Source organism: Enhydra lutris, unplaced genomic scaffold (assembly GCF_002288905.1).
Source record: "Enhydra lutris kenyoni isolate GAN:26980312 unplaced genomic scaffold, ASM228890v2 scaffoldscaffold72, whole genome shotgun sequence".
NCBI lineage: Eukaryota > Metazoa > Chordata > Mammalia > Carnivora > Mustelidae > Enhydra > Enhydra lutris.
The window spans coordinates 5224665-5239628 of record NW_019154156.1 but is presented as its reverse complement, the minus strand read 5'-3'; the positions used below and the strand labels follow the sequence as shown (position 1 = coordinate 5239628).

At 35.3% G+C, this 14964-nt stretch overlaps 1 protein-coding gene across 2 annotated transcripts in view; it reads right to left on the bottom strand.

Moving 5' to 3' along the window:
- The window catches only part of LOC111159946 (mitochondrial ribosomal protein S35), a 45002-nt gene that overhangs the window by 11068 nt on the left and 18970 nt on the right, over positions 1–14964 (bottom strand). For both annotated transcript variants that reach the window (XM_022522644.1, XM_022522646.1), the window contains exons 6-7: positions 9837–9946; positions 7450–7519 (exon numbers count right to left, since the gene is read on the bottom strand). In XM_022522644.1, the coding sequence (XP_022378352.1) occupies positions 7450–7519; positions 9837–9946 (180 nt within the window). The remainder of the gene's footprint in view (positions 1–7449; positions 7520–9836; positions 9947–14964) is intronic.

Below are 14964 nucleotides of genomic sequence, written 5' to 3'. Positions count from 1 at the left end.
GACACTGGGATCAGAACCTGAGCTGAAGCCAGAAGCTTAACCAACTGAGCCACCCAGGCGCCCTGGAAATAAATTTTCAAGTGTCAATTGTTCAGTTTGAGAACACAGTAAGCTAGAAGCTAAAGTGCAGATTTGATTTCATCTCTTATTTCATAATCTGTTTTAATGGAAGTCAAAGTTGAATAACACTAAATATGATACCATGGGAAGAATATGAACTTTGAAGCTGTAGTTCAAGTCTCGAGTCCCTCAGCTAACAAACACTGTAACCTTGAGAAAAAGTATGTATCTCTCTAATTCTTGATTTCTCAATTTATATCATGAAGAGGTTGTAACAGATAAATCTGATTCCTGATCTTCAAAGTCAGTACTAATTTAAAATGGATGGAGACACTAAACACTATTGTGTTCAGAAAAAAGACACCATTTTAAAGCACTTTTTAAAAATGGAGCTCCTCAGAGCACCTGGGCAGCTCAATCAGATAAGCATCTGCCTTCGGCTCAAGTCATGATCCCAGGGTCCTGGTATGGAGCCCGGCATGGGGCTCCCTGCTCAGTGGGAGACTGCTTCTCCCTCTCTCCCCTGCTCATCATGCTCTATCTCTCACTATCTCTCTCTGTCAAATAAATAAATAAAATCTTTAAAAAAAAAAAATGGAGCTCCTCTCTCACTCCTCATCCCCTTTTTGGTTTCCTTTTTATTTTTATCCAGGGTGATCATTTGGAAAGCAGAGGTAAAAAAGAAAGAGACACAGGTGACTCTTGGAGCAAGACTAAAAATTTCTTTTAAAACGAAAGCCGAGGGGAGCCTAGGTGGCTCAGTCAGTTAAGTGTCGGATTCTTGATTTTGGCTCAGGTCATGATCTCAGGACTGTGATACCAAGCCCCACATGTGGCTTGGTGCTGGATCTGGAGCCTGCTTAAGATTCTTTCTCTCCTCTCTGCTCCCTCTCTAAAAATAATAATAACAATAATAAAAATAAAAATAAATTAAATAAAGGCCAGATGCGCTATTAGCCTGGAATCAAGGAAAAGGTAGCAAGTAAGCACTCTTTATTGTTCTGGTCTACTACAAATGCTCAGACTCATCATGGGAATCCAATTAATGTATTTAGTTATTTTTTTCTTTAATAAACACTGTAATATTAGTTTATGCATAATTAGATTACATAGAAGTTTGTGCATAAATACATTTCACATTGAAGAGATGTACCCTGTTAGAGCAGCCATTATTTTTCTAGAATACAGAGGATACTAACATTGTCAAATATAAATTAGCATCAGGAAATAAACTCATAGAAGCAAACGTTTGTGGAAAACTTCCAAAACAATAAAGAATTAAGAATACTTTGTAAGTATTTGAGAAAACATAATCAAATGAAAAGCAAACCTAATCTACACATAAATCATACATCTGTGAAAATTAAGTATCTCAAACTGTTGCAAAGATATTTCTTATAAACTGGGCACAATTATGATTGCTGATTATTAATAATTTTATCAATAGATCATTAATCTATACCAGTAAGCTAATTACTGCTAACATCTAATAAGTATGCTACATTTTTACTAAAAAGAGTGTCTGATACTTTGTCACCTTATTTTTGAAGACTTCTACTTCAAAAGGCTATAGAAATTGGGCACCTGGGTGGCTCAGTGGGTTAAAGCCTCTGCCTTCGGCTCAGGTCATGATCCCAGGGTCCTGGGATCAAGCCCTGCATTGGGCTCTCTGCTCCGCAGGGAGCCTGCTTCCTCCTCTCTCTCTCTGCCTGCTTCTCTGCCTACTTGTGATCTCTGCCTGTCAAATAAATCAATAAAATCTTAAAAAAAAAAAAGTCTATGGAAATCTAAAAGAATGGACAACTGTTATTAAACATTCAGTGTTCTTATATAGCACTGACCTAGATGCTATGAAGAACAAAATACAGTAATGTTGGATATATGCTAATGAGGACCTTATGATTAGTTAGAAAGACAAAACATACATGGAATAACAAAAACACACATGGGAAACAGTCAACTGTTTCCAGTCATACATAGCACAACTGTCTGTGGTCAAGGGTCCTATTAACCAAGATAGATGAGACAATATAACTTGCTATTTATGTGAAGTAGGAGTTACGCAAAGAATAAGAGGCTCAAATTCATCTGTTGAATTAATATCCAAAATATATGAAGAACTCATAACAACTCAAGCAGAAAAACAATTTGAAAATGAGAAGATCTGAATACCCACTTTTCTAAAGACATACAGATGGCCTAAAAGACACATGAAAAGATGTTCCACATCAGTCATCAGTGAAATGCAAATCAAAAGGACAATGAAAGACAATGAAAGAACACTTCACACCTGTTACAATGGTTATTCTCAAAAAGACAAGAAATAACAAGTATTGATAAGGATATGGAGAAAACAGAACTCTGTGCACTGTTGGTGAGAATGTAAATTGGTACAGCCACTGTGGAAAACAGTACAGAAGTTCCTCAAGAAATTAAAAATATAACTATCATAAGATCAAGCAATTCCACTTCTGGGTATACATCCAAAGAAAAGGAACATTAACCTGAAAAAATACCTGCACCCTCAAGTTCACTGCAACATTATTTACAATAGCCAAGACATGGAAACAATCTACACATCCACTGATGGATAAATGGATAAAGAGTTAAGTGTGTATGTATGCAAGCATATATACATATACACTATGGACTATTATTCAGCCATAAAAAAGAAACTCCTGCCATCTGTAACAACATGAATGGCCCCTGAAGCATTAAGCTAAGTAAAAAAAAAAGTCAGAGAAAGATATATAACATATGATCTCATTTATGTGTGGAATCTAAAAAACCTCAACGCATAGAAACAGAACAAATTGGTGGCTGCCAGAGGCTAGGGTTGAGCAAAGTGAGTGAAGATGGTTAAAAGGTACAAACTTCCAGTTAGAAAGCAAATCATGGGGATGTCATGTACACCATGGTGACTATAGTTAATAATACTGTACTGTATATTTGAAAGTTACTAAGAGTAAATTTCAAAAGTTCTCATCACAAGAAAAAAAATTCGTAACTATATGCAGTGATGAGTGGATGAATGTTAACTAGACATAATGTGATCATTTCATAACATATACGTTATGGAAGCATTACTCTTTACCACCTGAAACAAATATAATATTATACATCAATTATATCATAAAAAATAGGCTCAAAGCAGGTATCAACTGAAGTCTTGAAAGATATACTATAAGTAGAAAAAATTAAAAATTAAATAGTAAACTATACAACAAAACTTTTGTAATATTTACTACTAAACCTTGTTTCTACTAGTGTTCCTCAATGGAAAAGACAAAGTCTTCCTCCTTATATATTAATCCCCATATGCAACAACACCAAGCAAGTAATAGGCAACCAGTAAACATGCACCCATCAATCAATAAACAGTTCATTTTAATGAAAGCACACCTGACATTTGCTATACGGATGGTTTACTATTTCATAAACATTAAAAAAGTGAAAGGGGTACCTTTCAAACAACTAGTAAAATGCTACCTCGGCTCAATTTTGCCCTCTGGATACAATTTTACACTCTGTAAATAAGCCATACAACATATTCACAACCTGGCTCTGACTTGTTTTCCTCGTCTCAACTCCTTACCTCTGCCCTATCAGCCTTACACCCCGGCCACACCCAACTTCTGCGGGCTCTCTACGTCCACAAGGCCAGAGTCCTTCACCCACTGCTTTACTGCATCTTCCTATTTATCTTCCAGAAGCAGTCACCAGTTCTTATGAAGGCTCCAGGGAGAATTAATACTCATCAGTGGCTCTCACAGTACCGTGTTCCTACCTCCATTACTGAGTGAAACAGAATACATTATAACTACCGGTTCTCTCCAGAAATAAAGGTACCTAAAGGCAGAGCTCTTTCACTTTCATAGTCTGAGCAATACCTAGCACTGTACCTGGTACACAAGACAAAATCACTGCTGAACACAGGAAAGAGTACACAACATTACAAACATCATTCAAGAGTTCTTTACTATCACCTGGAAATGTACATGCATTCCATGTATTCCACACATCATAAGGAACTCACAGACCAAACAGATTAAATGGTGATGATGGAGCTGCAAAAGGACTCTTCATTTTCATCAGATATATCTGCGATAAGATCTACTTTAAAAATGAGCTTTTTTTTTTTTAAATTTTATTATTTGAGATAGAGAGAAAGGGAGGAGCAGGATCCCCACAGAGCAGGGAGCCTAACATAGGGCTCAATCCCAGGATCCTGGGATCGTGACCTGAGCTGAAAACAGACACTTAACCAACTGAGCCACCCCACTGCCCCTGAACTTACTTTAACATGAACTCTTTACTTCAAAAATGAACTCTTTAAAAATGAACTGTGAAATTACCCGACTCAGAAGTCTGTTACGTGACTTTCCAGAACCAATTTAGTTCAAAGCTAGATGTATTTTTGACTGGCAATAAGACTATCATGGAATCCACATAAGACAGTTGAAAATTCAAATTTAAAAAAGGAACTATTAGTAATTAAATATCAAAATCATTCAAGAATCCTTGGAATTTGATTTCAGATCTCTATAAAGTAAGGGTTTTTTTCTTCCCCCAGTGTCTATCTCTTGTGCAAATCATTTTACAAAATGTTTCATCTGATCATTTCTTAACCAAATTACTTGTGGAAGCTTTAAAGAATATCATGGCACAAAGTCAAAATTTAGGAAGTTTTGTTATAATCTGCATGTCAGAATGCCGAGCAGGATACCTGTTCTAAAAATTCAAATACAACAGGGCACAGATCTGATTACCTATATAAAGTCTCTGTCAAGTTAAATGGGAATAAATGAATTTGAAATCCAAAGATAAATCTTTCTTCTTTTTAGTATTAACAATAATATTAATAGCCACCATTTACTGAGAGCCTGCTACCTGCCAGACATTTCATGCAAATTCTACCCGAAAACGCTTAGAAGAAAAGTGAACCTAGGAGGCCAACTAGCCGGCCAAAGCTACATAAGAAGTAATGGAATTCAAATCCAGGTCTATCAGGTTCCAAAGGATAAAACTTAATTCACTCCTATGCTAACAACTTGTCATACTGAAAGACTGAAACAAATTTCTACAACTCTCTTTCCTTCTTTGAACTGCGGAAGGATAAATGGTCTAAAGCATGACTCTTATCACCTCCTAGCACTGCCATAACCATTCTTTAACTCACTGCTTGAAGTCCATGGTATGTGAAATCTATGCTTTTCGACATCTACTTTGATACTTCCCAAGTTAAACTGTTTGAATAGCGTAGAGTAGTAATTTCTTTATCCTCAAGTCTAGATGAACACGTTTTCATAGAAGTTTCCGAACTGTGTGCTACATAAAATCAACTACTTTCCCCTCAACACTTAGAGATAACCTCCACAAAAAGGCTAAAAAGCCAGAAAATTAAGAGCAGCTTACTTTTAGGTATTAAATACTCCGAAACTAGTTAAAAAATAAAGAAATGGATTAAAAGGGGGTTCTCTAAATATTTGATTAAATACCAGTTTGGTAACATCAATTTCAAGTCTGACTTCCAGAAAGGAAGGAAAGTGAAGGAAAAAAGAACTTCGATTCAATAAAAATTCTGTTCCACCAACTCTGCAAAATTTCACGGCTCATCTGCATTCTCTTAAAGCTTCTTCACTGATGGTACTTATTTAGAAAGGATTAAGAGCCAAGTTTAATACAGAAATTCTTTAATTGTATCTGTTTAGGACAGATGTATGTGGCTACTTATTCTGGCATCAAAGTAATTAGCATTAAAGATCAAAGGCTACTTGTGTGAATCCAGAATACAAACTTGTTTGGATTCTATGTCATGGAACCACAGAAAGAATCCAGTAAGTCAACTTTCACTGAATTTATTTATGCCTGTCATTTCCTTTGGGGCAAATTCATTTTACAGGCTGCTGGCAAAAGAGACTCAAAACTGGTCAGTTTTTATTGTTTGGTATTAACTCTTTCAGGATCAGCCATAGAGCTGTAGCTAATTCAGCCATGTTGCTGGTTCAAAAGAGAACTTAATTACATTAAGCCAAAGGCATTTATAAAATCAACTGACAGGAAAGAGAGATTAACTGCTATTATGATGTTGCTCCTAAAGCCGGGAACTAGAAAATCCGGATGAATTATGATAATTAGAACACCTCAGAAGAAGAGAAAAGCTACCAGCTACTTTTTGTTCTTTACTAACCTGGCAACAAAATTTCCTTTTTTTTTTATTTTCCACTTAAGCTCTTGTGGTACAGTTTTACTGTTATTATGAAGAGAATGCTGTGAGCAGTCTGGAGAATGGTTCCATGTGTTTATTCAATTACAACATCTCAGGGATGGCAGGAGATTCCCAAGGGCATCTAAATCAACTATCTCTCCAAAGAGAGTGATCCTGTCACCACCATATCCCCATTAAGTAGCCAACGGATGGAACGTTCTCTACCAATTAAAAGTAGCACACTCCATCTTTAGAGGACTCTCTTAGAAAGTTTGTACTCAGTGACAAAGTCTGTTTCTCTATTGCTTTTACCTTGTTGTATACCTAAAAGTCATGAAAAACAAATCTAACCTTTCTTTAATATGAAGTCCTTCAAACATCTAAAGAGAGTAACACTCTCCTATCTCCATTCCTTCAAATGTTCCTAATAGAAAATACTACCGAGTCCCATGTCTGTTAGGCAAGCCGCAAAAAAATTAATTTATGCATATTTAAAATTATTTTAATTTTTAAAAATAATATTTAAAACTTTGAGTTACCCAAACATATTAGATACCAACTTTAAATTAGTAAGTTGATGCTCAAGCAAAAACTTCCTTATAAATAAATGTGTATGCCTGTATTAAACCTCAATAAACCCAGACACAAGACTATTTTTAATACTAAAATTAAATAAATAATTGCCCTTAATTGTCCCTAATGTAAACTAGTGAAATGTTCACACAAAAGGCTATGTATTAACTAAAAATTTTAATAAATATTTAAAATACCTTTCTATAAAGTTTTGGGGCTTTGTTATGAAGTTTATTTGAACAGCAGGATGCATTCTAAATTCTCGAGTTATACAGATGAACTCCCTTCTATAACTTTGATAACTTTCAGCCAAAGTCAAACAAAAGAAAAAAAAATTCAAATCTTCTAACCAAAGACATAAACCCTGAATTTTAAAGGCATTTAGTACTTGGTCATCTGATTTCTGTAAGATGGAACTGAGATGGACTGCATAATCTATTTCAAGGTCCTCAATTTCAATGTCAGTAGAAGTTATTTATAACATTTCATCTGTAGTTTAGTGGTTCATTAAATCCTCAACTGAGTACTTGTCACAGACTGTTTTGAAATGTTAACACCATCTAAATTATACTGACAAAATTATTAAACATTCACACACAATCACTTACCCAAGACTCATGGTATAAAACTGTTAGCAGATATAGTGCATAATCATAATTCTGTCTCTTTAAAGGGCACCTGTAAGAGAAAGAGAGAGAAGAAGTCAAAATTTTAAAAATTCAGTACATAAAATAATTTGCAAAATATACAAACACTAAATACAAAGGATAACTTATATTCAGGTATTCTCTATATTCAGGGAATATCCTACCTTTTATTTCTCTTTGTTTTCATCACTAATGGAGTTATTTGTAACTGATAATAGTTTTACACTATTTTTAATATGACTGTGTCCAATCCAAGTGCCCTTCACAATCTTGGGGCTAAGAGTCTGCTGGACAGTGTGAGTGTATCTACTGAGTTCATTTTAAAAATAGAGATAGACTAAAGACAGAGGCTAATCAAAATGTTCCTCTTGATTTCTCCAGAGCCAAGTTTTTAAAAAATGAGCTATATACTCAATGCTATATTGAAGTTGTTGTATTTAAAATGGAACTAATGACCTAATATTAGATAAAACTTCTATATAAATATGAGATAACAAATTAAGCTTTTAGAAATCATTAATTCCAATTTCTTTAAATATAAAATAAAATCATCATTTGACAGGAGCCCATGGGTGGCTCAGTAAGTTAAACCTCTGCCTTTGGCTCAGGTCATGATCCCAGGGTCCTGGGATGGAGCCCCACGTTGGACTCTGCTCAGCGGGGAGCCTGCTTCTCCCTCTGCCTGCTGCTCCCCCTCTTTCTGTCAATTAAATAAATAAAATCTTAAAAAAAAAAAATCACATGACAAGTGACTTTAACGGTACTCTGTTTATTCTATATATTTAGGTTTAATAGTTCTCTAAATAATTGCTACCATAAACACACACACACACACCCCCCAACACTTGAAAACTTAGGGAAAAACTTTGTCAAATACTTACAGAATTTCAAAGAGCAACTTTAAAAGTTATTTTAAAAGCAACTTTAAAAGTTATATTTAAAAATTACTTTAAAAGTAATTTTTTAAGTTGCACAAACTAAAAACTCAACCTTATTTTACATTTTCTAAAGACAGTAAAAAAGAATATTACTAATATATTTCAAATCTATTTTCCCCCATACAATAATACTCTAAAACCAGGATTCCCAAGTTTTTTCCACCCCCACATTACTGCCTTCATTTATATATGCCATAGTACTTCTTCTCACCATTAAGAAGGAGGACACAAAACTTAATTGATATTGACTCCTCCAAGAGCTTTGAAACTAGAATGGGAAGGGAGAGAAGATATCTGCCCACTTGCTTTTCTCTAAAGGTAGGTCTTTGTATTTTGACATAATTCAAAAACAGCCAAATATGGTAAGATAAAAATAAAATAATCCTGGGGCACCTGGGGGCTCACTCAGTTAAGTGTCTGACTCTTGATTTTGCTCAGGTCATGATCTTGGGGTCACAAGATCATGCCCCGTGGTAGGCTCCGTGGTGGGCATGGAGCCTGCTTTAAGATTCTCTCTCTCCCTTTCCTTCTACCCTTCCCCGCCTTCCAGAAACAGAAATAAAATAACCCTTTTGTAAAAACATACCAGTAACCCTTCTACACCTTAAATAACATAATTTATAAATTCATATGAGGTAAATTCAATACTGTTTTTATGAAGCAAATTCACTAAAACTCTTAATTACAAAATTGCCTGGGTAAATTAAATTTCCGTATTTAATCATTTAAATTTTGAACTAAAAGATCTTTGACTTTGTAAAAATCGGTTTAAACCTTAATCACTAGCAAATCACACTTTTGTTCTCTTCTAAACATCTTCCCTGAGTCTTCTACACATGGATATATTAGAATCAAGACTGAAAAATAACAATAATAATTTAACTAGGCAGTTAGGGAAGCCTCTCCATGTCCATAAAGAGGACAGCAACAGTAGACTAGTATGAAGATATTAAACACATGAATTGCAGGTGGCTGGGTGGCTCAGTTGTTAAGTGTCTGCCTTCCGCTCAGGTCATGATCCCAGGGTCGTGGGATGGAGCCCTGCATCGGGCTCCCTGCTTGGTGGGAAGCCTGCTTCTCCCTCTTCCACTCCCCCTGCTTGTGTTCCCTCTCTCACTGTGTCTCTCTCTGTCAAATAAATAAATAAAATCTTTAAAAAATAATAAATAAATAAACACATGAATGGGACAACTTCACTGACCTAATACGTTAATGTATGTTGATGTAAAAGGCTACCCCAATTTTTTTTTATTGTTTTCTTTTCAGTGTACCAGAATTCATTGTTTATGTATACCCCGATTTTCAATGTCATTTCTTAAGGAAAGGACTGCCAGAGGACTGGAACATAATAAAACAACACAATGACCAATAAAAGCAACACAATGACCAATCCGCTGAACTTTTCTTTACCTGTCTGTTTTGATGGTAAGTACATCTGTAGTCTTGCAGTATCGCTCTCCCACAAGTTTAATGAGTTTCTTCTTTGCATGATCATCTAAATTCAAACTGGAAAGTTTAACCTTAAAAATACAAGAAAAAGTTATTTGAAAAGAATTATTTCAGATACTTTGTTTAGTGAAAAGAAAACCCAAAAACCCAGTAACAATATTATTTAATGTTAAACTAACCAAAAAGAAACTTTTGCAACCTGTACCATTGTCTATATAGACTTAGCAAACAGCAAGTATTATGAAGCCTGATCTTACTCATGGGGAAAAAAAAAAAGAGGAGGAGGAAACTGTTTTGAGTTGAAAGTTCTGGGCATTAGCATCTTTCCTGTAAGAACGAGTAAGTCTCTTAAATAAATGATATTACAGCTTATGAGTAGCACTAAGAATTAAACTCAATTAGTATTAGTAAAGCTGGAATATAAGAATACTTGGATAAAACAAAAATGCTTTAAGATATTTCCACCATGCAATTATGAGACTTTTATCATTGCAACTTGCTTAGGGGTATTTATTTTAAAAGGTACAGGTATCTCATGGAAGATGGTATAGAGCATTCAAGAAGGATTAAAAAATTTGAAATTCAGCTCAACATTTCTCAAAATGTTAATACTAGTCCCAGAGGCTGTTAAGAAGAATTATTTCTCTAAAAAGGCTATTTTTGTTGAATACATTCAGATAATACAGAGTTAAGCTGGGTTCTTTATAGAAGGATTTCTTAGAAGAGGTAATATGCTAATGAGCATTCTGAAATTTCAAGACGCAGGGTTCTTATGTATCAATTTCCAAATTTATCTGACCTCATATTCTATTTTTCAAGGGACAGTTCATGGAATTAGTCTTCCTTAAAACATATTTTGGGAAACACTGGACTACATGAACAGTTTTTAATTTGGAGAGAATTATGGCATGGATTGAAGGTATCTAAAAGAAGACTAGACTTGACATAGAAAAATAGGTTAGATATTAGAATAAAGTAAGGTAAACCACACACTGTTTTTCCATGGACGGCATTAAGAATAAGAAAAATCCATAACTATATGAAGAGAAAAAAGGCTCAATAAGATTTTACAATCCCATCCACTTCTCTCTAGCTTCAATAACCCTGCACTTCCCTCAAGACATTATAGCAGAAGAGCTTATTTATTTTTCCGTTTTTCCCACTAGACTGCAAACTCTCCAGGGTAAGAATGGTATCAGTCCTATTTTTGGTGATGGCCTAGCACTTAAAGAACATATGACATGTAGTTGTTGAATGAACACATAAATGAAAAAAAGAAAGGATACATTATTTTTTTTAAGCACTATGAATTTTTATTTGAACTAAGAAAATATAGGAAATAAATAAATAAAAATACACTTTTAAAGAACAAATGCAGGAAAAACAACCAGGTTATCAGCTTGAGGGATAAAAGAATATAATTCTGATTATTAACAATAAGAATTACTTATAAGGAAATAGTGAAATGAATGTACTCCTAATTATTAACATATTTGTACATATGCATGCGTACAGAAACAGTACAAAGAATAGTTTTTATGTTAGAATAAGAGAATGGAATGATTTTTTCCTTTTAAAACTCCCTTCAGTGTAATCATTTTCAACAATAAATTTAAAAATTTACAATTTAAAAAATTTAAGTGTTCTAGCTTTTTATATAAGAAGTAGTTAAAAAAAAAAAGGCACCAATGCTGATTATTGTAACTGCTTTAAAAGTTACATTCACATTAACACTTTGAATGTTCAAAAATTATACAGCATTTATGCCAGAAACTCAAAATATTTTAGAGCTATGTGGTACACTCACGCCACCTGCTAGCACTCAAAGGCACTGCAAAATTGTAGTCGTTAACCTAGATTAATAGTCTGACTCTGAAGTTGAGCAGCAATCATTACCATTCTTTTTCCAAAATTCTAAAGAATGCTTGGACTTTTCTTTTGCTATATTTTAAAGCATCAATACTGTACTATTAACATTATCCCCCAAAACAACACTGACATTTCAAATCACAGGAGATCATGGTTTTATGTATGTACTTTCAAATGCCCATATTTAAGAGTTGCATAAATTGAGAAATAAATCTAATTGTGTGAACTATCTTCTCTATTTAGAAGCACAGTACGTCAGTTAAAGAACTATAGTTATACACAAAAGACAAGACCTGGGTTTTATTTCTAGATTTGCTACTTTATTTGCTAAGTGACCTTAAATCATTGGATCTTACTGTTTCCTCATTTACAAAACAAAGTACTCACAGGATTTTTGTCAGGAATAAAAGAATAAATAGAAGAAAGCCATTTTTAAAGAAAAGTCCTACACAAATATTTTTAATTCAGCACTACCTTTATGACTACCAAGAAAAATATGATACCATCTTTATCTGAATTTAAAAATTTGAGTTTTTTTTTTTTTTAAGATTTATTTGACAGAGTGAGAGAGATCACAAGTAGGCAGAGAGAGAGGGGGAAGCAAGCTCCCCACTGAGCAGAGAGCCCGATGCAGGGCCCGATCCCAGGACCATGAGTATTTCTTAATATACTACTTTATAATATTTGACTGGCTTCACAATATTACTTTAAATCATGCCATGCGACACCTGGTTAAACATCTGACTCTTGATTTTGGTCATGATCTTGGGGTTGTGAGATCAAGCCCCACACTGGGCTCTGCACTGGGCAAGAAGACTGCGTGGGATTCTCTCTCCCTCCCTCCCTATACACCTGAAGAGAACTCAGGTTCTCTCTCATGTTCTCCCCACAAAAAATAAATAACAACAAAAAATAAGTCATACAGGAATGCATATGCTTTAGTCCTACTGTTTTACCTACTTTACCCTTGAACTACATGACACCATTCAGGACACCACCACTGAGCTTCAACCGTCAGTGGGTAGAGTGAAAAGAGCCCAAGAAGGGCAGATGTGAGTTAGGAAAAGAACACAAAGAAGTGATGAAGGTATCACATGGTGGCATAAGACAAAAAGGAGACAGGAGGCGCCTGGGTGGCTCAGTGGATTGGGCCTCTGCCTTTGGCTCAGGTCATGATCTCAGGGTCCTGGGATCAAGCCCCACATCGGGCTCTCTGCTCAGCGGGGAGCCTGCTTCCCCTTCTCTCTCTGCCTGCCTCTCTGCCTACTTGTGATCTCTCTCTCTCTCTAATAAATAAATAAATAAAATCTTTAAAAAATTTTTTTTTTAAAAAAAAGGAGACAAAAGAGGATGGTAGCCTGATAGGTAAGTGGTATCTTGCGGGATACTTCAAATAATGCAGTCGGATTATATTTATGTAAAATAAAACAAACAAACAGAACAAGTAGGGAACCGGATGTCTATTCTGGTACTGAAGATTAAGGCCCACAAAAAGTAAGGCAAAATTCTAGATTTCCTGATTCTGAGTTCAGAGATTTTTTAAATCACTTAACATAGAGCTTGACAACAGTTGGTTGTTATTATCATCATTATTATTAAAAAGAGGCAACATTTACTAAATTATTAAAAATGTATCAGGTATTAATTACCCCTAGGTACCTTTTAAGCAATTTTTTAAAAAACATTTTTAGGTAATCTCTATACCCAATGTGAGCTCAAACTCACATCCCTGAGATCAAGAGTCACATGCTCCTCTGACTGAACCAGTCAGGTGCCTTACTCCCTAGGTAATTTATATTAACCTGTGGAATGTTGGCCAACCATAATTTTAAGGCTTTTTCCCCCCTTTTATCTAGATTTTCTAAAATTTATACAGTAAACATGTATTGTCTTTTGTGATTTTAATATTTTCAATTTCTCCAAACATATAAATATAATGCTATGAAATTTAAACTATTCTAGGGGGAAAAAAAAAGGCTGACAAGCTTTGTAAATTTATTTCATAAAGAAGGCACAATCCTGATACCAAAACCTATCAAAGAAAGAAAATTACAAATCAAACATGGATGTACCTCTGATAAAATTTCTAGAAATTAAAGTTTATCTATTTGTTACCCTATAGTGTAAAAATGGTTGCAAGACTGTCAACATATTTTTGCAGTCTACATGGAATGTTCTTTTTCATTTTTTTTTAAATATTTTATTTGACAGACAGAGATCACAAGTAGGCAGAGAAGCAGGCAGACAGAGAGGGGGAAGCAGGCTCCCCGCTGAGCAGAGAGCCCGATATGGGGCTCGAACCCAGGACCCTGGGATCATGACCTGAGCCGAAGGCAGAGGCTTTAACCCACTGAGCCACCCAGGAGCTCTTTCTTTTTCATTTTTAAAAAAGATTTTATTTATTTGACAAAGAGAGAAAGAGAGAAGGGGAGGGAGGGAGAGAGAGAGCACACATGAGCAGGGGGAGGGGTAGAGAGAGAAGCAGACTCCCTGCTGAGCAAGGAGCCCGAAGTAGGACTTGATCCCAGAATCCCGTGATCATGACCCTGGCCAAAGGCAGCCGCTTACCTGACTGACCCACTTAGGCACCCCACACATGGACTGTTCTGATTTAAAATACAGACTAAATGGAGTACAAAAACTAATTTTTTGAGTGTAAAAAAAAAAAAGGAGTCTCTACCCTTGCTATGATGTGATGAAATGGCACTTTACTGGTGAGGTTTTCCTCCCCAAAATACATACCAGTCTAAGCATGAGAAGAACATCAAACAAATCTAAAATGAAGTACATTCCACAAAATACATAACTAGTACTTCTCAAAACTGTCAAGGTCACTAAAAACAAGTAAATTCTGAGAAACCACCACAGTCAAGAGGTGCCTAAAGAAATCTGAATAGGGGCACCTCGGTGGCTCAGTCTGTTAAGCATCTGCCTTTGGCTCAGAGCAAGATCCCAGGGTCCTGGTACAGAGCCTGGTGTCAACAGGGCTCCCTGCTCAGCGGCGAGCCTGCCTCTCCCTCTCCCATGCCCCCCAACTCATGTTCTGTCTCATGAGTGCTGTTTCTCAAATAAAGAAATAAAATCTTTAAAAAGAAAATCTGAATAAAGTATGAATTTTAATTAATAATGTATCAATATTGGCTCAGTTGTAATAAATGTACCACAATAGTAAAAATGTTAACAACGTAAGAAATTTGGTGTGAAATATAGGGGGATTCTG